General features: G+C 43.0%; 1 protein-coding gene across 7 annotated transcripts in view; it reads right to left on the reverse strand.

Moving 5' to 3' along the window:
* Nucleotides 1-22,218, reverse strand: part of LOC100619883 (zinc finger protein OZF-like) — a 32,833-nt gene extending 10,615 nt beyond the window's left edge. Inside the window, exons 1-6 of one of the 7 annotated variants that reach the window (XM_056825801.1) lie at nucleotides 21,991-22,128; nucleotides 21,775-21,831; nucleotides 21,392-21,463; nucleotides 21,130-21,248; nucleotides 19,456-19,582; nucleotides 14,835-14,912 (exon numbers count right to left, since the gene is read on the reverse strand). In XM_056825801.1, the coding sequence (XP_056681779.1) occupies nucleotides 14,835-14,912; nucleotides 19,456-19,582; nucleotides 21,130-21,248; nucleotides 21,392-21,463; nucleotides 21,775-21,778 (400 nt within the window). In that variant the 5' untranslated portion in view covers nucleotides 21,779-21,831; nucleotides 21,991-22,128. Of the gene's footprint in view, nucleotides 1-11,618; nucleotides 14,913-19,455; nucleotides 19,583-21,129; nucleotides 21,249-21,391; nucleotides 21,464-21,774; nucleotides 21,832-21,990 lie in introns of those variants that run through there. The other 6 variants (XM_056825800.1, XM_056825803.1, XM_056825802.1 and 3 more) reach the window with 6 other exon arrangements.
* Nucleotides 22,219-23,868: the final 1,650 nt, after the last annotated feature.

Here is a 23,868-nt window from a genome sequence, read left to right on the forward strand (position 1 = left end):
GAAGACATTCTGCCTCTTGAGAATTCCACTTCACTGTCAATGTATTTCTTATGAACAAGCTCTGTCCCCAACCCCAGTTAATTAAATGTTACAGTTTTAACAGATAAACACCTCCTACTTTCCTTATCACACTGACTCTTCTTTCTGTGTGACTATAAAATGAGTGAATATATTTTTGTAAGAAATGACATTCAGTGTTGGATGCATCTTGTGGTCAGAACCTCAAGAAAAGGAGGAGTGGGGGATGGGCGCCAGATCGAGTGTTTTGGCTATGTTTAGGCAAAAAAATTTCAAGAATTAACACACAGAGAAGAGATTTCATTCTGTTGTTTTATTTGATTTTAAGTTAGAACTCATCTTGGAATGTCAGAGACCATATTCGGGGACAACTTGACCTGAAACAAGATTTAGGATCCTAGGGAAACCGAACAAACAAGTTACCTCCCAGGCGTCGCCAAGACCAACAGCCACAAAACATAACAATAACCATTCTTCATGTTCCCTCCTGGTACAAGCAGTCTTTAGTTACCACCAACAACCCCCCTTTACCTTAAGCCTATATATTCTGCCTTACACCTGTAATAAATGGAGCCTTGACACTACCAGATTGACTCTGTCTCTCTATTGCGTGCTTGGTCTCCCCCTCTCTCCCCCTATGGGTTCTTTTTAGGTGGCTGCTCCCCGAACCCCACCGTTGAAGTCCGGCAGGCCCGGATAGATGGCGCCTCAACGTGTTGGGATTTGAGTAAGACAGCTTACCGGACGACTGAGAAACAGATTCCTCGGACAAAGTAAACGGTAGAGGCTGAACGGACAGCCTTGAGATAAGGGTAAGTCGTCCCATCCCCCATAGGCATAAGAAATTGAGAGTAATTACCCCAGAGTGACTGTATGTGACTGTGTGTAATAATTGTGTGACTGAGATGGGGAAGACACTCTCAAAGGAAACTTTATTTGTTAAAGAATTAAAAAATAGTCTCAGGGAGAGAGGTATTAGGGTAAAAAAGAAAAATTTATTTAAGTTCTTCTGCTTCATAGAGGAACATTGCCCCTGGCTCATTCTACATGGCCCGGGAATTCACCCCCTTACTTGGAACAAAGTGGGTAAAGAATTGAATAGCCTAATAAAATCAGGCCAAGAGATCTCCGATGAATATTTTTCTTACTACGGACTAATCCGTGATATTCTTAAAGAAGCCGACACCAATAAACAGGTGTCCCACCTCCTTAGCTTAGCTGAAGAGGCTATCTTAGACCATAAAACAAAAATTGAGAAGGAGGAAATACCACCAGAAAAAGACAAACGCCCTCCTTCCCTCTTAGATGAACCAATTGAAAATTCCTCCCTTAGGGAACCCCTTGTCCCTTCCAAACCCCACCTTTATCCTGTTCTATATACAAACCCCGAATCAGAGAATATACCTAAACCCAATTATCAGACAGAGCTAGAAGAAGAGGCCGCCCGCTATCAGGACAGCAATCGCCTGGAAAACAGGCCCCCCCTGCAGTATAAAAACAAATCTTTCCCGCACGATCTCTGTGGCAGCCTCACTCCTCCTAATTTTTCCGTACTTCCTGGTTCTGAGAATCTTAAAGAGGCCACAAAACAACTCAGCCAGCAAGTTACTGAACTTAAAAATTTCCTAGGACTTCAAAAGGAGGTGTATACATTAACTAACCAATTACATGAGCTGCAAATAGATATTTTTCGGCCTCTGATCCCTAAGTCCAAGCCAACTCGATTAAAAGATAAGACCACTCTTGCCTTCCCGGTTGTTACTAGGCAAAAACAAGCAGCTCAGATTCTACCTGAGGACACTCCCCTCCCCCCTTCTGCCGAATCCTCTGACTCTGAAGGAGCAGAAGGAGATGATACAGAGGGTAAAAACCCTAGTGGGGCTGACATTTCAACCTTACAACAGTCCGGTAACCCTATCTATAAAAAGTTAAAATTCAAACACATTAAAGACCTCCATTCAGCTGTTAAAAATTATGGCCTTAACACTCCTTTTACACTCTCCATTCTGGAGGGGCTTGGAGGAGAAGGACACATGCTCCCCTCCGAATGGTCCAAAGTAGTGCAGTCCGTCCTCTCCAGGGGACAATTCTTAATTTGGAAGGCAGAATTCCTTGAAAGGGCAGAAAATCAGGCTAAACTTAACATGAAAAATGCCCAGACAGCTACTTGGACGGTTGACAAAATCGTCGGCCGTGACCGCTTTGCATCAGAAAGCCAGCAAATGAAATTAACCCCTGGCTTGCTCATGCAAACTGCACACGCTGCTATGGCTGCTTGGCGGGCAGTTCCTGCCGCTGGGTCAGTCACAGCACCCCTCTCAAAAATTCTCCAGGGACCCAATGAGCCATACGCTCAATTTGTTGCAAAACTTTTAGAAACTGCTGAAAGGGTCTTGGGCCAAGATGGAGCAGATAACCCGATGGTGAGACATTTGGCAATCGAAAATGCTAATTCTGCCTGTAAAGCTGCCCTAAGAGGAAAAGCAAGAGATCTTGATCTAGATGGAATGATCCGCTTATGCAATGATATTGATGCTTATGATCATAAAATAAACAAGTCCATCTCCCTAGCCATAGGGGCAGCCATCCAGGCTTCTCGCCCCAACACCCCCCGCAATTGCTTTAAATGCGGACAACTTGGTCATTTTGCACGTCAATGCCCTTCTGGAAAAAATCCTAGGCAGGCACCCGCACCAATAATAGCCCCTCACAAACCACCGCCTAGCATTTGCCCAAAGTGTAGGAAGGGCCGGCACTGGGCCCGAGACTGCCGATCCAGAACCACCTTTAATGGGCAGATATTTCCCCCGGTACAGGGAAACGGGGTGCGGGGCTCCTTCGGGAGCCCCTGTCCAGCTCCCTTACTCGAGCCACAGCAGGTAGCGCAGGCTTGGACCTCTGTGCCTCCACCACCAGAATACTGACACCTGAGGAGGGCCCAATAATTCTCCCTACTGGCAAATTTGGACCACCACCCCCTGGTATGTTTTTCTTGGTCATAGGTAGAGCACTCACCACCCTGCAAGGTGTTGTAGTACATCCCACCCTTGTTGATAATGATTACACAGGGGAAATAAAAATCATCATAGAATCTCCACATGGCCCTGTTACCATCCCTGCAGGCAAACGCTTAGCCCAAGCCCTCCCCCTCCCCATGATTGGCAATTTTCCAGCGGTAGCCCACACACGGGGCCCCTCCTCCCCAGGCTCCTCCAATATTTACTGGGTGCAGCAACTTACTGAGTCCCGACCCACACTCCAGTTGAAAATCGAAGGGAAAACCTTCACTGGATTACTAGATACAGGAGCGGATTCCACTGTTATTTCTCAGGCTCACTGGCCCCGCTCCTGGCCCCTTCAACCTTCATCTACCCATTTATCAGGAATAGGCCAAGTCCAAGACACCCTTCAGAGCTCTAAGATCCTTACTTGGCAAGATACTGAGGGCAATAGAGGCACCACCCGCCCATATGTGGTTGCAGGGCTTCCAGTCAATCTCTGGGGCAGAGACATCCTAGCCCAAATGAGACTTCTCATGGTTAGCCCTAGTGACCCTGTCACCACCATGATGTTAAAATCTGGATACCTTCCAGGAAAGGGCCTTGGAAAAAGGGAACAAGGCCTCCCCCACCCCATTTCCTTTCGACCCCATAAGGACAGGGAAGGTCTGGGGCTGCAAAGTTTTTCACAAAATTTTTCATAAGGGTCACTGATCCTCCTGCACTCCAGGCTGATAAAATTACATGGAAATCTGACTCCCCTGTCTGGATTGATCAGTGGCCCTTAACATCTGAGAAGGTTCAGGCTGCCATAACGCTGGTGCAGGAGCAACTTTCATTAGGGCACCTAGAACCCTCTAATTCCCCCTGGAACACGCCCATTTTCGTTATCAAAAAGAAATCTGGGGGATGGAGGCTTTTGCAGGACCTAAGAGAAGTCAATAAAACCATGCTTCCCATGGGGGCTTTACAACCAGGCCTCCCTTCTCCAATTGCCATCCCAAAAGGTTTTAGTAAAATAGTCATTGATATCAAGGACTGTTTCTTTTCTATTCCCCTTGACCCAGCCGACAGTCCCCGCTTCGCATTTTCCATTCCCATAGTTAATCACATTGGGCCCAACCCCCGTTTCGCATGGCGAGTCCTCCCACAAGGAATGGCCAACTCCCCGACCTTATGCCAAAAGTTTGTAGCTCAGTCCATTAACCCTGTAAGGACACAATTCCCTTCAGCTTACATCATTCATTATATGGATGACCTCCTGATAGCAGCTCCATCCTTCCACTTAACACAGACTATAGCTCAGACCATTGTATGTGCACTCCAGGCCCGGGGCTTCAGAATAGCCCCTGACAAGGTCCAGACCCAGTACCCCTTCACCTTCCTGGGATTCCGCCTTGAGCTTGACTCCTTATTTTCACATAAGGTTTCACTCACACGCTCCACTCTCAAAACCCTTAATGATTTCCAGAAACTTTTAGGGGACATCAATTGGCTACGCCCCTATCTACAACTTGCCAAGGCGGACCTTCGCCCTCTGGAAGACATCCTTCGAGGGGATGCTGACCCCTCCTCCCCTCGTTCCCTAACCCCAGCAGGTGAAGCTTCCCTTAAGAAAGTAGAACAAGCTATAGCTACACAGAACATTGGATATTTTTCTCCCCACCTTCCCCTCTACCTTCTTATCTTTCCCACTGAATTCTCCCCCACGGGACTTCTATGGCAAGATCCCTCTCCACTCATCTGGATCCACCTCCCTATGTATAACCGGAAGATTCTTGCCCCTTATCCTGACCTGATCGCCCGATTAGCAATGATGGGCATCCGTCTCTCCACCCGGCATTTCGGCCGCTCCCCTGACCATGTGGTTTCCCCCTATAATAAGGAGCAGCTTGACTGGCTCAAATCTCAAAATGACAATTGGGCTATACTCATCTCTACCTACCAGGGCATCTTGGACAACCACATGCCCAGTAATAAATTATTGCAGTTTTTCACCCTTACCCCCTTCATACTTACACGCCAAACCCGATTCTCACCTATCCCGGGGGCACCCACGGTCTTCGTGGACGGCTCTAAAACTGGCCTTGCTGCCATAGTTATAAATAACCGCCCCCGCTCTATCAAAACACCTTATGAGTCTGCACAGCTGGTAGAGCTTTATGCAGCTCTAACTGTTTTCCATTCCCTGCCTGATACCCCATTTAACCTCTATTCGGATAGCAGATATGTTGTTCAATCTCTGCTCAGACTCGAGATTGTTCCCGCTGTTCAGCCAACAACCGCCACCTTTTCCCTTTTTTCCCAACTTCAACAAGTCATTAGAGAGCGGTCCTGTCCCTTTTTCACGGGTCACATACGTGCCCACTCCGGCCTCCCAGGCCCTTTGTCTTTCGGGAATGATCTTGCGGATCAACACACTCGTTTAGCAGCCTTGGTTGCCACAACTACCCCCCCTCCCCATCCCTCAACCGATCCTGTCTCCCTTGCAACAGAGGCACATAGACTTCACCACCTCAACTCTCAAACCCTTCGCCTGGCCTACAAAATCACCAGGGAACAGGCCAGGTCAATTGTTAAAGGTTGCAAGAATTGTGTTACTCTCTTGCCTGAACCCCATCTGGGGATCAACCCCCGAGGTCTTCTCCCCGGCCATCTATGGCAAATGGACGTTACTCACGTCCCCTCTTTCGCTAGACTCAAGTATGTCCATGTCTCCATTGATACGTTTAGCGGCTTTCTTTTTGCATCTGCACAATCCGGTGAAGCCACAAAGCACGTTATCAAACATATGTTCCTTGCTATGTCCATAATGGGGAAACCCCTCTCCATCAAGACAGATAATGGCCCCGGCTACACCAGCCAGGCCTTTAAACAATTCTGTTCCCAGCTAGGCATAAAACATGTTTCAGGTATCCCTTACAACCCACAAGGACAAGGTATTGTTGAACGTGCACACCAAACCCTCAAGAACACCCTCTTCAAACTTAAGACCCAGGAAACCTTTTACCCACTAGGTGGCAACCAGACCCTGCTTCTTTCGCATGCACTTTTTGTTCTTAACTTCCTCACTCTGGATGAGGAGGGACGCTCTGCTGCTGATCGCCACTGGCATCCACACACCACATCCGATCTGGCAAAAGTCCTTTGGCGAGACCCACTTACAGGCCTTTGGCAAGGCCCTGACCCTGTCCTCACTTGGGGAAAAGGCTCAGCTTGCATCTTTGATGCCAAAGCAAACAACGCCCGCTGGGTCCCGTCATGATTAATCAAAACCACAAATATCCCCTCCCCTTAATCACCTTCCAGGGACCATCCCTGAGAAAATCTGTTCTCTTTCAGCTACTTCACAACGGAACAGATGGCGACAGTTCTGACAGTAACCCTCATCTGTATCCTGCTACCAGCCACCAGATCAGGAAGTCCACACATCCCCGTTCATCAAGTATTGGAGATTGTCAATCCAGTTAACCAAGCCGTTCTTGCCTCTGTCTCCAGTTCCCAGTGGCCGCGCCTTACATGGTACCCCCAACTGACCATCGACCTTTGTGTCCTCGGTATCCCATACCAGTCATCAATGCACTATTGCGCCCCAAATGTGCCTGGTCTCCCGATTAAGGACTATTGGACTCAATATACCCAATACCCTCTATACGGCTGCCCTGGGTTCGGCCAGCCAGACCACTGTGGGGGCCAGTCAGATGGATTCTGTGCCACATGGGGCTGTGTGACTTTTGGCACTGCTTATTGGATCACCAACAAAGATTTGATTACCATCGCCCGAAATCCCTCCCGCCCTCAGACCTGCTCCTTTAATCCCCCCAATTGTAATCCCCTTATTATCAAATTCACCAACAAGGGCAAAACGGATCCCCGTTGGACAGAAGGACTCACCTGGGGACTGCGCCTTTATAAAAGGGGCCCCGATGATGTCTTTCTCTTCACACTCCGACTGCGCGTGACCCCTATTACCAACTCTATGGGTCCTAATTTTGTTCTCACCGACCAACACCGCCCTTCATATCAGTTCCCCCAGCCCCCCCGACCCCTCTCCCCCACCCAATTCCCCCCCCTTACACTCCCACCTACCCCTATTCCCAAAATACCTCCTGGTACCACTGATAGACTCCTCAAACTCATTGATAGCTCCTATTTGGTTTTGAATGCTACTGCCCCAAACCTTACAATCAGTTGTTGGCTATGTCTCCACTCGCAGCCCCCATACTATGAAGGAATCGCCTTTACCGATCACCCTTACAACACCTCTACCCCTTCCCCTCGATGCGCCCGGTTCCCCCACCACTTTACCCTTGCCGAAGTCTCCGGAAAAGGCCTTTGCATAGGTCACACCCCTTCCTCTCACTCCCATCTTTGTAATGTTACCCTTCCCATCTCCCACTCCCCTTATTATCTAGAGGCCCCCAATAACACCTTTTGGGCCTGCAACACCGGCCTCACCCCCTGCATCTCCCTTCAGGTTTTTAATACCTCCTCAGAATTCTGTGTACTTATACAATTATGGCCCAGAATTACTTATCACACAGACACTGCTTTAGAAAAAATTTTGTCTCCGTTCCCTCGGGTTAAACGGGAACCCCTCTCTACTATTGCCATTATTCTAGGTATTGGTGGTCTTGCTGCCGGCATTGGTACCGGCACCACCGCTTACCTACAGACCCAACACCTCACAACTTTACATGCTGATATGACAACTGACATTGAGATCCTAGAAAAGTCTGTTTCTGCTTTAGAAAAATCCCTATCCTCCCTCTCAGAAGTTGTACTGCAGAACAGACGTGGCCTCGACCTACTTTTTTTTAAAAGAAGGGGGATTATGTGTAGCCATTAAAGAAGAATGTTGCTTTTATGCTGACCACACAGGCATAGTCAGAGAATCAATGGCAAAATTAAGAGAACGCCTAGCCCTTAGAAAAAAGAAGGCCGAGGCCCAAGAAGGATGGTACAACAATCTTTTAAGAAAAACCCCTTGGCTCTCTACCCTAATTCCCACAATAATAGCTCCCTTTATTATCATCCTCCTAATACTCACCTTTGGCCCTTGGGCTTTCCAACGCCTGACTGGATTTATTAAATCAAACATTGACTCAGCCCTTACTAAGTTCCCTACGGTCCAATACCATCGTATCGAAATAACAGATACTGACCGACCACACATTCCTACTGATCGTCTCCAATTTACTAGCAGGGCTGTAACCCAATGACGGGAATAGCACAGGTCCTTGACCCTTGATGGTCAAGCAACTCCCCCTGTGTAGCCTAAGACAGGGGCCGTCGCTGCGGTCCTGACTTAAAACCTTCCCTCTATAAAAAAGAAAGGGGGAATTGTCAGAGACCATATTCGGGGACAACTTGACCTGAAACAAGATTTAGGATCCTAGGGAAACCGAACAAACAAGTTACCTCCCAGGCGTCGCCAAGACCAACAGCCACAAAACATAACAATAACCATTCTTCATGTTCCCTCCTGGTACAAGCAGTCTTTAGTTACCACCAACAACCCCCCTTTACCTTAAGCCTATATATTCTGCCTTACACCTGTAATAAATGGAGCCTTGACACTACCAGATTGACTCTGTCTCTCTATTGCGTGCTTGGTCTCCCCCTCTCTCCCCCTATGGGTTCTTTTTAGGTGGCTGCTCCCCGAACCCCACCGTTGAAGTCCGGCAGGCCCGGATATTGGAATAAAGATCAATTCTTACAAATCAATGCAGAACCATAGTCAAATTAATACATCATGATAATCCCATTTGCTTGTTTAGAAATTCCGTAACTCAAACAAGATCTGGTTTTGCAAGGCTGATTGCTTTTCCCATTCAATTGACTTTTTAAAGTCTTAGAAATTTATAGAGAAAGTTTCCTCCTATAATCTTCCCATACAGTAATCACTCACTCTTTATTTTCTTTATTCTCTCTTTTTATATTTTAGTCCTCACAGAGTATCAACACTCTACACTGGATCTGATAGGATTTTACCCCAGACTATCACAATTTGTTTATCTGTGAGTTTTCAAAGTGTAAACCTTAAAATTTCTTAGACTTATAAACGTTGGAAATTTCACCATTGGGAAAATTCACACTTGAAAAATTTCCTACTGATAGTCTATTGGAATGTGAACCCCATTGGCATGGGAAGGTCATTCTCCTCCCTACTTAAGATTTCTTTAGGACAGAAACCTTTTGCTAAACAATGGAAAGGGCTTTGACCTATGCTTAAACATAGAACAGGAAGTTCTTTGAGTCATGATTGATTTTAGAATTGATACAATCTCCACCCTACTCAGTCCTAACAGGATTTAGGAAGGGCTGCAGCATAGATCAAAATTTAATTATTTGAGAATATGACCTTCAACAGACATGTGCAAAGCCACAGACCTCTGGGCGGTCCTGGGTTAAGCTAGAGCCACCATTGGCACAGGGAAGACATGGACAGTGATTGGTAGATGTGAGAACTGAGGGGAGGGAACTTGGATGGTTTCCTTAAAAGATAGCAGGGTATTAGGACTGGAGTTGGTTGGAGAGTTTTTGCTCTGAGAGGTGGTGCTCTGAGAAGCTTGCTCTGAAGGAAGCTGGAGGTGGAGGCCCCTGAGATGGTTTCTCCATTTTGGTCACATGAGTGATAGGGACTGATCTCTTTTCTTTGCCTCAGCTATCTAAGGGCTTGGGCCTTTTGGCCCCGCCTAAACAGAGGGGGTATTTAAGCCCTATTCCCTTCTCTCTCTCTAATACTTCTCTTCCTCCTGTTTGTAATTAAACTCCATAAAAGGTTGACTGTTGACTTGAGTTTTCATTAAGGAATTACATAGCTGAATTCCTTGGTGACCTTAAATTAATATATATCAGTCTTTTAAAGTGATTTCCTTGTCACAAAAGACATGGACTTGCTCCCCTTTAGCCCCTCCAATGTTTTCCTTTTCATAGTGAGAAACACATAGTTCTTGAGTTCCAATGAAAAGAATCCACAAAATAGATAAGAAAATCAGCAAAAACTAATACTAGTTGGATGTTTCCCAATTCATATGCTTTTTCCTTTTCCTTGAGCCCAAAAAGGGTTAAGAAAGCTGCAGACAGTTTAACTTTTAGTAGCACTGTCAAACCTGTGCTGATATTTGGAGAGACAAGGTGGAGTTGTACATCTCAAATCCTCCCTTATTACTTCATCAGAGGAGTGGGACTTTTGCTCAGTCCCAGAAATCAGCCAACTGCATCATGAACCTCAGTCCTTGGAAAGAATGGACTGAACAGCAGGGAAAAGGTCCTCTATCCCTTCCACATCTTCCCCATTCACTTTTATTTGTTTGTTTGGAAAGATACATGTTGCAGCACAAAACAGGAAATTAGTGTCAACTAAGTAGGCAATAACTAAAAAAACTGTAATAGATGAATGCCAACAAATACTGAGGAAGAATGGTGAGCATTAGGATTTCAGAGAAAAAGTCCTTAACATTGTAGTATTATTTTGTATAGTATGAAATTTCGGGAGTTTAATGAATGCTCATCTGTGGGACAGTCTATGATGACTGGGCTACAGAAAAATGCTTTTCCTAGTGAATGCAAGACACTGAATCTTACTTCAAGCGTGTTTCCAGTCTATAGTCAAGTATGAGCTCAAGGTGAAGTCCTTCCTGTAATCATTTCTTGTACACCCCTTCAGTCCAAAAAGAATGGTGTTCCCTATTGATCATACAACTCTTAAAATACTTTATATTGTCTAGAGTGATTTGAGTGAACACAAAATATCTGATCAGGCCTTTGGAAGGGGACAAAAACTAATCCAGAACTAAACTATCACTCTTTGCAGATAATATGAAGTTAGAGAATCCTGGAAAATCAATTAAAAGGCTAATAGAAATAATGAATAATTTTAGCAAAGTTGTAGGATAAAAATAAACCTACATAAATCATCAGAATTCTTATATATTTCCATCAAAAATCAGCAGCAAGAATTAGAAAGGGAAACTCCATTTAAAATCACTGTGGACAATATAAAATATTTGAGAATCTTTTTGCCAAGACAGACTCAGAAATTATATGAACACCACTACAAAACATGTCAAACACAAATAAAACTAGATCTAAACAACTGGAAAAACATTCATTATTCTTGAGTAGGATGAGCTAATATAATAAAAAGGACAATACTAAATAAGCTAATTTACATATAATTTACATGGAGGCTAAGCTTTACAAGATCTCAAAGTATACTGTAAAACAAGTGATCATCAAAACAATATATTATTGGCTAAGAGACGGAAGGGTGGATCAATGGACTAGACTAAGGGTAAATGACATAAGCAAGGTAGTGTTTGATAAACCCAAAGATCACAGCTTTTCGATATATTAAAAAATCCCAGGTTTTAGGAAGAACTCACTATTTGACAAAAATTGCTGGGAAAACAGGTATGGGAAAAATTAGGTTTAGAGTAATTTCTCTCATCATATACCAAGATAAGTTCACAATAGGTATATGACAACACGAAGAGTGATATTATAAGCAGAGGAACATGAAATAGTATATCTGTCAGATCTATGGGAACGGAAGGAATTTAAGCTCAAACAAGAGATAGGGAACATTACAAAATATAAAATGAAGAATTTTTATTAAATTAAATTAAAAAGTTTGCAACATTTTTCAAGTCTTTCCAGGTTTTTCTGAGCTCCTCCTTCTTCTCATTAATGATAAAATAATAGGATTGCATTACAATCATATGCCACCATTTGCTCAGCCATTTCCAAATTGAAGTTTCCTCTTAATTTAGAATACTTTTGTCACCCTAACAAGAGTACCTTTAAGTGTTTTGTATTTTTAACATATATAGATGTTTTTTTAAAGTACTTTGGACATAGTTCCAAATGGACCTCTCCAGAATGGTTGAATTAGTTCAAAATAACCCCCCAAATTCGTTTCTTTTTCAATCTTCCCACATCTCATCCAACTTTTGTCAAAGGAATAAGATTTCTAACCAAAAGGAATTCTGGCTTAGGAATAAGAGATTATTGCCTGAAGGCCTTACCACATGGATCATACTCCTAAAATTTCTCTTTAGTGTGGATCCTCTTATGTTTAATAAGCTAAGTGTGGCAACTATAACCTCAGGCTCACTCATGAGATTTCTCCCCAGGGTGGATTCTCTGATACTTAGCAAAAGAGCCCCTTCTTGTGAATATCCTCCCACACTGTTTACATATATAATTTTTTTTCCAGAGTGGATTCACTGATGTCTAACAACATTGCCCCTCCTTGTGAAAGCCTTTCCACATTGTTTACATACCTAAGGTCTCTCTCTGGTGTGGATTCTCTGATGCTTAGCAAGACAGTCCCTTTTAGTGAAAGCCTTTCCACATTGTTTACATTCATAATGTTTCTCTCCAGTGTGGATATTCTGATGTGCAGCAAGAGAACCACTCTGTGTGAAAATATTTCCACAGTATTTACATTCATAAGGATTCTATCCAGTGTGGATTCTCTGATGCTCAGCAAGAGTGTCCCTCTCTGTGAAAGCCTTTCCACATTGTTTACATGCATAAGGTTTCTCTCCAGTGTGGGTTCTCTGATGTTCAGCAAGAGAGTCCCTTTGTGTGAAAGGCTTTCCACAGTGTTTAAATTCATAAGATTTCTCTCCAGTGTGAATTCTCTGATGTATAACAAGATTTCTCCTCCATTTGAATGCTTTTCCACATTGTTTACATTCATAAGGTTTCTTTCCAGTGTGAACTCTCTGATGTATAAAAAGATTTCCCCTCTCTGTGAAAGCCTTTCCACATTGTTTACATTCATGAGGTTTCTCTCCAGTGTGGATTCTCTGATGTCTAACAAGATCACCCCTCCTTGTGAAAACCTTTCTACAGTTTTTACATCCATAAGGTTTCTCTCCAGTGTGGATTCTCTGATGTTCAGCAAGAGAGTCCCTTTGTGTGAAAGGCTTTCCACAGTGTTTAAATTCATAAGATTTCTCTCCAGTGTGAATTCTCTGATGTATAACAAGATTTCTCCTCCATTTGAATGCTTTTCCACATTGTTTACATTCATAAGGTTTCTCTCCAGTGTGAACTCTCTGATGTATAAAAAGATTTCCCCTCTCTGTGAAAGCCTTTCCACATTGTTTACATTCATGAGGTTTCTCTCCAGTGTGGATTCTCTGATGTCTAACAAGATCACCCCTCCTTGTGAAAACCTTTCTACAGTTTTTACATCCATAAGGTTTCTCTCCAGTCTCTGATGTTCCAGTCTCTGATGTTCAGCAAGAGAGGCCCTTTGTGTGAAAGGCTTTCCACAGTGTTTACATTCATAAGGTTTCTCTCCAGTGTGGATTCTCTGATGCTCAGCAAGAGTGTCCCTCTCTGTGAAAGCCTTTCCACATTGTTTACATTCATAAGGTTTCTCTCCAGTGTGGGTTCTCTGATGTTCAGCAAGAGAGTCCCTTTGTGTGAAAGGCTTTCCACAGTGTTTAAATTCATAATGTTTCTCTCCAGTGTGAATTCTCTGATGTATAACAAGATTTCTCCTCCATTTAAATGCTTTTCCACATTGTTTACATTCATAAGGTTTCTCTCTAGTGTGAACTCTCTGATGTATAAGAAGATTTCCCCTCTCTGTGAAAGCCTTTCCACACTATTTACATTCATGAGGTTTCTCTCCAGTGTGGATTCTCTGATATCTAACAAGATCACCCCTCCTTGTGAAAACCTTTCTACAGTTTTTACATTCATAAGATTTCTCTTCAGTGTGGATTCTCTGATGTATAACAAGATTTCCCCTCCATGTGAAAGCCTTTCCACATTGTTTACATTCGTAAGGTTTCTCTCCAGTGTGAATTCTCTGATGTATAACAAGATATTCCCTCCATGTGAAAGCCTTTCCACATTGTTTACATTCGTAAGGTTTCTCTCCAGTGTGAATTCTCTGGTGTCTAACAAGATTGCTCCTTTTTGTGAAGGCCTTTCCACATTGGGTACATTCATGAGGTCTCTCTCCAGTGTGGATTCTCTGATGTTCAGCAAGAGAGCTCCTCCATGTGAAAGCGTTTCCACATTTTTTACATTCATAAGGTTTCTCTCCAGTGTGGATTCTCTGATGTCTTACAAGACTGCTCCTCAGGGTGAAAGCCTTTCCACAGTGTTTACATTGATAAGGTTTCTCTCCTGTGTGGATTCTCTGATGCTCAGCAAGAGTGTCCCTCTCTGTGAAAACCTTTCCACATTGTTTACATTCATAAGGTTTCACTCCAGTGTGGATTCTCTGATGCTTAGCAAGACAATTCCTTTTAGTGAAAGCCTTTCCACATTTTGTACATTCATAAGGTTTCTCTCCATTGTGGATTCTCTGATGTGTAGTAACACTGTCCCTGTGTGTGACCTTTCCACATTCTTTACATTCATGAGGCCTCTCTCCAGAGTGGATTACTTGATATGAACCAAGCTCAGAATTCTGACTGAAAGGTCTCATCCCTTTATTACTCACAGAAAACATCTCTACATGCTTACTCTTTGAATGTCTTGTGAGGTCTAAACTTGAGCCAGAGGTGATTCTCCCTAGGTTACCTTGATACATGGGCATTTCAGGAGGTTTCTCATGTGACTGATCAAATCCTACTTTTTCAGGAAAGCATTTGGTATATTTGCTATCCCCACAACAGTCATTTCCTGAGGTCAATTTCATATTCCAATTTAGGACTGAATGCTGGCTGAATTTCTCTGCGATTTCATCAAATTCACAGTCACTCTTTGGATTTTTATTTACCTTCATTTTAGAATCACTGATTTTGCTCAAAATGAAGTCACAGGGATCCTTACTCATACCTCTTGGAGGGCCAGATCCTTCCACAAAAAGGCTAAGCTTTGTAGACATCTCCTTCACTTCAACATTAGTCTCTGCCTCTAAAGAAAACATAATGATCTGAACACAGATGGAAAAGGGACATACACACAATATATAAATTCTTTCCTATGATGGCATTAAGTAAATGGATTTTTATTTCTATCCTATTTCTACTTCTATTCTATTCTATTTCCCAAGGGCAAAAGGAGCTTTCAAACATAAACATTCAGAACCAGACTTGGATACACCATTTGGTCATAACTGCAAGATGGAACATTTTAGAAATACTTTTACATATAACAATGAATAACAACAAAACTTCACAATGGATCTGTGACAAAGACAGGACCAAGGTTCTCATCATTCTTCACAACTCATGTCATAAGTAAACAATGGAGAAGTGACCTGACCCACTTCTTTGCAAGTAGACTAGAACTCCAACCCTGTGCCTAAGTATGCTTTGTTCACAGTATGGAACAATCTTTGTCCATTGCCCTCTCTGTCTTTCTTTTAAAAGTCACTATTTAATTAATCTTATAATTTTGTCAATCTAACCTAACCTTTCAGATATTCCATTCCCATCACGTTGCATACACCATCACCTGGTCATTCTTGGTAAATATTATATGCTAAGCTGAGAAACAACTTCACTCTTTTTAACTCTCATGCAGTAATTTTCAAAATGGAATGTAAGATTTCTTTTTTCTCTAAAGATGAAAAGAAAGATATTATGAGATTCAATGTAGACATACCCAATATTCATCTTATTTTACAATCTATCATATATTATGTCTCATACTCTATACTGAGTCCATCATCCATCTCTCAGGAAATGAACCGTATAATTCAGGGTTGGTCTGCTGGCCCCCAAGCATAGCCCTATCTTCACTACTACAACAGATAAAATTCTTTTGGGGTTAACAGACTTTATACACCCACTTTCACCTTACTCCCTTGGATAGGAGACCTTTGGACCTTTTTACTCTAGCAGCCGAGTTGATTCCCCTCACTGAAAACAGGAGATAAAATTTATGCTTAGAACTGGAAACCCTGGGACTATGGAAGAAGGGATTGGGAAAGAAAAAAAAAATTGTTCCTCTTAAAAGAAAGAGAGCATGCAAGCAAGGCCTACAGAATGGTTTTTATTGTGTTCATTGTTGGGACATCTGCAGGAGGGTAGAGGTCATGGAACACATTTGCAATCAGAAAATTCCATCTTGATTCACCTCTTATAATAGAAGGATAGGCACGTTCCATAACCTCCATTATCTAGAAATTAAAGGCATCTGGTAGTGAAGGGGTAAGAGGTCAGGAGTCAGAAAAGTAAATTTAATGCAGCTTGAGAGAGATGGTAAGTGGGTGCCCCAGGATAAGTTATTTAATCTCTGTTCCTTCAGTTGCCTCAACTATGAATTGAGAACAATAAGAGTATCAAACTCACAGGGACATTGGGAAATTGATGATAATTCTGAACTCCTTTACCCAGTAGAGGCCATAGAACAGGTATTATGAAATGTTTATTACTGTCCTTTTCATTCCTATCATCAAGCCTGGAATTTGAAGGAAGAATGAAGGAGGAATACGGATAAACTTGCTAGACTAGGCAAAATTCAGGGCTGTGAGCTACAGTTTCATACTTCTTTTTAAATTTTATTTCCTTATTTTTCATTTTTTAAAGTGAATAAACATATAAAACCACAACCTCAAAACAAAAACAAAATTTCAAAATTGGAAAATTATATGCTTTTATCTGCATTCCAAATCCAAGAATTCTTTGTCTGGAGGCATTCTTTATCATAAATCCCTCAGAATTATACTGGAGCAATAGTGTATTGCTGAGAGTAGCCAAAGCTATCACAATTGAACATTCCATGCTATTATAGTATATGATGTTCTTGTTCTTGTTCTGTTTATTTCCTTCTGAATCAGTTAATGCAGGTAATTCCAGCTCTTTCTGAAATCATCCTGTTCACTATTTATTACAATATAATGGCCAACTGTGAAAGACTTCACTCTTCTCTGTAGTACAATGATCCAAGAAAACTCTGAAGGTCTTGTAATGAAAAATGTCATAGGCCTTCAGAGAAAGAACAAATGGGGTCTTAATGCAGATCAAAGCAGGCTATTCTTCACTTATTTGTATGTATTTTTCTTTTAGGGTTTTAGCTACAGGAGTCTCCTCTCACAACATAACCAATATGGAAATATGTTTTGTGTGATCATACATGTATAACCTAGATCAAATTGCTTATCATCTGAGGGAGAAGAGAAGAAAGGGAGAGGACACAATTTGGATCTCAAAATATTGGGGAAAAGGTTAAAAATTGCTATTACATACAATTAGAAAAAAAATAAAACAACTTATTAAAAAATTATTATTCCACTCATTGCTAAAGCTTACATTTCTAATACAATATTAAATAATAGTGGTGATGATGTGCATCCTTGCTTCAATCCTGATCTTATTGGGAAGGCTTCTAACTGATCCCCATTGCATATGATACCTGCTTTTTATTATTTTAAAGCATGGCCCTTTTATTACTTTGCTTTCTAGTGTTTTTAAGAGGAATGAGTATTGTATATTGTCAAAGGTCTTTTCTTCATCTATTGAGATAATCATGTGATTTCCGTTAGATTCCTTATTAATATGATCAATTATGCTGATAGTTTTCCTAATATTGAACCAGCCTTGCATCCCTGGTATAAATTCCACCTGGTCATAGAGAATAAACTTTGTGAGCTGTCTTAAGATTTTTGCATCTTCATTAGGGAAATTTGCCTATAGTTTTCTTTCTCTATTTTTCTTCCTCCTGGTTCATCCATCAACATCCTATTTGCATCACACTAAAAATTTTGTAGGATTGCTTTTCCTATTTTGCCAAATTGTTTAAATAGTAGTTAGATTAATGCTCTATTTTATTTGCCCTTTTTTATCTTGAAAACAAACTCCTAGTCTGATTTATTAGTTCAAAAGTTTTTTACTTTCACTTTTATTCATTTCTCCTTTTATTTTTTTGGATTTCCAATTTAGTCTTTACTTGGGGATTTTTAATGTGTTCTTTTTCATTTTTTCTCTCTATCTTACTGACATAAGTATGCATAGATATAAATTTTCCCAAGTACTACTTTGGTTACATTCCACAACTTAAGATATGTTGTCTCCTCATTGTCATTCCTTTTATGACATCACTGATTGTTTGCATCATTGACCCATTACTTTTAACCAATTAGATTATTCACTTTCCAATAAATTAAAAATTTTTATTTCCATTAGTTCTTATTGACTATACTTTTATTGCATTGTCATTGGGGAAAGGTTGCAGTTATTATTTCTGCTTTTTTGCATTTCGTTGTGAAGTTTTTATACCCTGGTAAAAATACCCTGGTCTTTTGTGTATTTTTCATGTACAGCTAAAAAGAAGATATATTCCTTTACTATTCCATTCAGTTGACTCCAGATATCTATTAAATGCAACATTTCTAAAATTTCATACAATTCCTTTCTTGTTTATTTTTTGGTGAGAGTGCTGATAGGGGAAGGTTGAGATCCCCCACCACTATAGTTTTATTGGCAATTTCCTCAATATTTTCCTTTTAAGTTTCTACTTTAAATATCTGGAGGCCATAACAATTGATGCATATATGTTAAGAATCAATATAGCCTCATTGTCTATACTACCTTTTATTAAGATGCAATTATCAACTTTATCTCTTTTCATCAGATCTATTTTGCTTTTCCTTTGTCTGAGATAATTGCTTCTTCTGATTTTAGTTGAAGCCCAATAGGTTCTTGTACATCCCCTTTACTTTACACTTTGTATCTCTACCTTTAAGAGGTGAGGGTGGAATGAGCTAACCAAGGACTTGAAGTTGGCTTCTGCCCAGGTATGGGATGTAGAGCAGTATATAGAGGATAGCTTTTTTGTACTCCATTTTGCCCAGTTTTATTTTTTAATTCCTCTTTTTCTCCAGAAATAGACCCTTTCTGCCTACCTTTCAACTTATTTTCCTCAAGAGGCTCACCTTACTCTGCCTTCTTCATTCTGTGATTCTAGAATTTTAGAAGCATGCTTTTAAGGTATGTTTGAGATTCTCAGGGTGGTTCCAGCTTCTGCTTCTGCTATGCTGCCTTCCTGGAACTGCCTCCCCCATTAATACCTCTTAACAGGAAATCTTTTCTAAAGACCAGACTCATCCCCAGAAGGGGCTGCCTTGGGAGGTAGAGTATCCCTTTCAATGGCCATCTGCAAGGAAAATCTGCTTTGGTAGTAAGAGAGAAATCAGGTCTAATTAGAAAGTTGACTAGATGACTTTTGTGATTAGGTTCAGGAATGTAAATCTGTAACACCATTTTAAGTTTTCACTTGAAGCTACCTAAAATAGAAGACAATTTCAGGATCAAAAAAGTAAAGTCCCAGCTTCACATCACAGAATTCAAAGGCTTTTAAAAATTAAAACCAGGTAGGAGGAGAACCTTGTGCAGAGATGAGCAGTTTTATTTTTTTAATCATTGATAAAGGCTTAAAATCCTGCACCTTTGGCATAAAATGAAGATATGCCCTTAATGGCAGATTAACAGTTAACTAAGGAAATGGTCCTTACCCACAAAGAGTAGATTCTGCACATTCTCTAGTACAACTTCCCTGTACAGCTCTTTCTGAGAAGGGTCCAACAGGCACCACTCCTCCTGGGTGAAGTCCACAGCCACATCCTTGAATGTTATTGACCCCTAAATCAGAAAAAGTCACAAGATTAAGAGCTAAGCCTGCCAAATTCATCCAATCTGTACCTCATCAACTAACTTGAAGAAACTGAAGTATACAAGGGATGCAGCCCAAACTCTTCACCTTGAAAAGTGTCAGAGCCAACACTAGACACCAGTCATTCAGAGCCCAATGGAATACCGACAAAGGCATTTTGTGTCTGAAGTGAGAATCACGTTGGAGAAGTAAAACTTGAGTGATTCATTCTAAAATGTTTTTTCTCTATGGAATTAGGGAGAGGGTATGTGCTCTCTGAGGGACAAAGGATTCCATGGAGAAGAGAGAAGGTGATCTGAAAGCCCTCCTCATCACAAGTGTCAGAATTATTTTGGTAAGAACATTTTTTTGAAGTTTGTGAGAAGGTAGCAAGTACTGTGTATTCTGAGGAAAAAATATTACTAAAATATGGAACGATCAGCTATAATAATTTACTTTGCTACTAATAGCAGTATAATGATCTAGGACAAACCTGAGGGACTTGTGAGAAAGAAGGCAATCTACATTGAGAGAAAGAACTGTGGGAGTATAAACTCAGAAGAAAAACATGATTTATCACTTGATTTTATGGGTATATGATTAGGGGTTTTGGTTTTAAAAGATCACTCTATTACAAATATGAATAATATGGAAATAGGATTTGAGCAAAAAATACATGTATAACCCAATGGAATTGTTTGTCAGCTCTGGGGGGATGGAGGGAGGGTAGGGAGTGAAATATTATAATAGGATTGAAGGGGTTTTAGGGAAGAAAATAGAAGGAACATATAAATATTTTGATTTTATTAAATAAGGAATGGGAAGATAAAATAAAGGAGGGGAAAGGGAGAGATCTTAATTATCTTAATTATTTCCTACTGTAACAGGAGGGAATAGGAATCATGTAAACATTGAAAAATATTCTAAATAGTTTTTTTTTAGAAAAAATAAAATAAAGGAACCAAAATGAAAAATATTGAGAAAGCAATAGGTTAGATAATCCTGTTAGGTTCAAGATAAATAATTTGAATATGAAAAAAAAGACTAGTAGTTCCTGTATGTTAATAGCACTCTAAGTTTCTAATAGTTTAATAATATTTGAAAAGCAGACCTTTTAGCCCTCCCCTGGAATTCCCATTCTTTTTCTTCTACTAAAAACACACCTTTTACTGTCTGTGCCCTCATCTGATCTCACCCCAAACATCTTCCAAAGCCTCCCTGGCAGGCCTGACTGACCTGTCAAAACTCCAGATCTTGGAGGTTAGGAGCAGAGACTGTTTCTGGACCCTCCCTGGAATGGTGGGACACAGGGACATTCCCCTCTGATGGAATTTGTCACACTCTTGTAAATGACAGCACTTGGGTCTGTCAGGAACCTGGGCTGGCTCATTTAGGCAGGGGCTACAGAGGTCCTGTAAAACCCTCTGAACACAGTTGGGGATTGTGGGTGACCTTTGAGGTCACACTTACAGCAAGCAGTGATACCACTCCTGGCCTTGGGGGTGCTTGGCCAAGGCCGGGGCTGAACTGCACTCACCTGGGAAGGGGGCCTCAGGGTCCTGGGGGCCATTCCCTCTGGCTCCAGGGTCTCTGCCTGGGTCAGACTGTGGTCCTTCAGGGGGTGGGAGCCCGGAGGAGGGGAGACTTCCTCCTTGCCTGTGGGGAATTAGAGGGGGGAGGGCTCAGAGGGACTCCCAGAGCCCTTCCCCCAGCCTCAGAGGCGTCTCTCCCAACAGGAGGGGACAGGGAGCCTCAGGCTGGGAAAGGACCTTGGACTGGCCAGGAAGAAGCCTCCCTACCCTCTCTGCTGCTCTCTTTGGCTTCATTCCATTCAGAAACTGCTTTGGGGGCACAGGGTGGAATGCAGGAGACTTCTAGGAGAAGTTACTAGGTTATAGGGGGATAGGAGACAGGCATCAGGTGGGGGTTGGGGAAACGTGTTGGCATTTGTTCTGTGCCCGAGATCAGAGCTCCTTCCGTGGCCTGTGGGCACGGGCATCTCCCCCCCCCCCCCCCCCAACCAAGCTCAAGTTGACTGCTTGTCCCCTAGGACCTTTGGGGAATGGCAGGACCAGCCCCGCCCCCTGTGAGTGCACCACCCTCCCCCCGCCGCCTGTGGGACGGGGGTGGCATTCTCTCCTCTGTGGGAGGGCAAATCTCGTCCACGGCTCCTGGTCCATACCCATAGACCCGCCCGGCCTGATGCAAGCACTTCCGTGTTTGTCCGTTTTCTACGCTCCTTTAAAGTGATGAACAGAGACACACATGAAACATAAAGGCACAAAGACACAAACTGAGACCTCTCCACCCCCACCCCCACCCTCCCTGACCCGCCTCTCCGGTGGCAGAAGAACCAGAGCTTCTCCCTTCCTCCATCCTGATTTCCAGGCTCAGTTACCTGCAAATGGTCCACCGGGGTCTCCTGCCTCCCCAGAAATTAGGGAGCAGAAAGTCTCCTCTGCCAGAGTGGGGAGCCCGGGACCCACCTTTTGTTTTGACTCCCTCCTCTTCCCCTCTCAAGGAGGAAAGTCCCCAGAAGCACACGTGGGAGCGACCACTCCAGGAGCAGAGACAGCCCTAAGAGATTCCCAGCATGCCAAGATTTGAGTACCGTCAGGACCCTGGCCTTCTGGGAAATGAAGTCTTCTACATTGGGAGTGCCAGTGCGTTGATGGCGTCATGCGAGAGGCATTCTGGGAAATGGAGTCTTGGAGCCCTGGTGGAAGAGGGGCCACGCACCGTGTTCCTAGTCTCCCTGGCAGCAGCCGGGTCTTTCTTTTTTCTTTCTGGTAATTTTAGCGTTGATCCTCCTGGGCCTCCTTCCTGTGATATAGGAGGCGGCCATGGAAAGAACCACGGAAGCCTTTCTGAGGAGAACACAGACTGAGGGTGAGAAGGGACCCAAGAAGCCCCTGAGCGCGACCTCCTCATTTCAGGGAGGACCAAACTGAGGCAGACAGGCTCGTCCTTGTCCTGGATGAGGGGCCAGCGAAGGGATGGTTCTGGTGCCGTATTGATCCTAATAGCAGCTCCCTGGAGCAGAAAAGCCCCGATTCCTTTCGCTTAGGAACACTGACTATTTCTCTGTCAGACCCGGCTCCTAGATGCCATCTAGTCAATGGCTTGTTGCCCTTCCTTTGCCTTAAGCATCCCAAAGAACTTCTTCCACAGAATTTGGTGCCTCAGTGAAGGGGGCAAAGAGGGTTTTCAGGGCTGAGAGGGAACCTTCCCGAGTACCCCTGTGTGTGACAAGGGCTGAGGGCTGCCTGGACCGTCTCCTCATCAGGCTTTCACCAGTTGGGGTGTCTCGGGGGGGCTCCAGGGAGGGGCTGAATAATGAGCTCCTCAAAGTCTCTGTTAAACTGCCTGAGCAAGCTCTGGGGTCTCTGGTCACTGAGGAGGCTCCTGACCTCTGTGGCCCGTCCCAGGGCTGCGGCTAGCCTGACCCAGACAGGGATCTACCCAGAAACTAATGCGTGTCACCCCAGATCACTCTCTCGTGACTTCAGTCCTACCAGGAGGAAGCAGCGGAGGTAATTGGAAGCCCATGTAGGCCAATGCTGAGCCCGGCCCTGACCCCTCCCATCTCCTGCCTTCCTCTCTCTCTCCAACATCTGTTTGCATTAAACATGAAGCCACTCCAGTGCCAACAGGTTTTCTCCATCTAGTTTCCCTGCACACGAGCACTGCCAGGAAGAATCCTCCCTGCAGAAGCCAGCGTGTGTGCAGGGAGTGAAGGCTGGCCCAGCATTTTACAGAGATTTTCTCCCTCCATCCTCCCCTGGGTCCTGAGAAGGAGCTGCTGAAAGTTTTGGGCTTGATCTGTAGCCACGGTTTTGTTGGGAATTATGTACCTAAGTAAAAGTTTACCCATGATAATCTTTTTGGGGTTGGGTTTGAGGGTCTGATCTTTTGGTGATGTTTTGGAGAATTAGGGTACAGGTGTTTTGCTCTTGCATTATTTATTTTGAGACTAGGGGGAATAATAATCATGTCAATTCATAGGTAAGAGTCATTGATGAAAGAAGTCATGCAAGGAGGATAGAGTGGGCAGTCACATCTTGCCAAGGACCACTCTGTGGTCTCCCCAGCTACCATGCGTGACTCTGTCAAGGCATTGTGGCCTGATGACCCCCAGCAAGTTCAAAATCTTTAGCAATAGATAGCAAGAGGAGGAAAAGGTTCTGACTTTCAGAGCTGGTTGGGCCTGTCTCTTCAGGCTGACATCCTAAAGGCCAGCCTTACAGTTCAAACCGCTCCCCTTCAATCTTTTTGT

This window comes from Monodelphis domestica, chromosome 4 (assembly GCF_027887165.1).
Source record: "Monodelphis domestica isolate mMonDom1 chromosome 4, mMonDom1.pri, whole genome shotgun sequence".
Classification (NCBI taxonomy): domain Eukaryota; kingdom Metazoa; phylum Chordata; class Mammalia; order Didelphimorphia; family Didelphidae; genus Monodelphis; species Monodelphis domestica.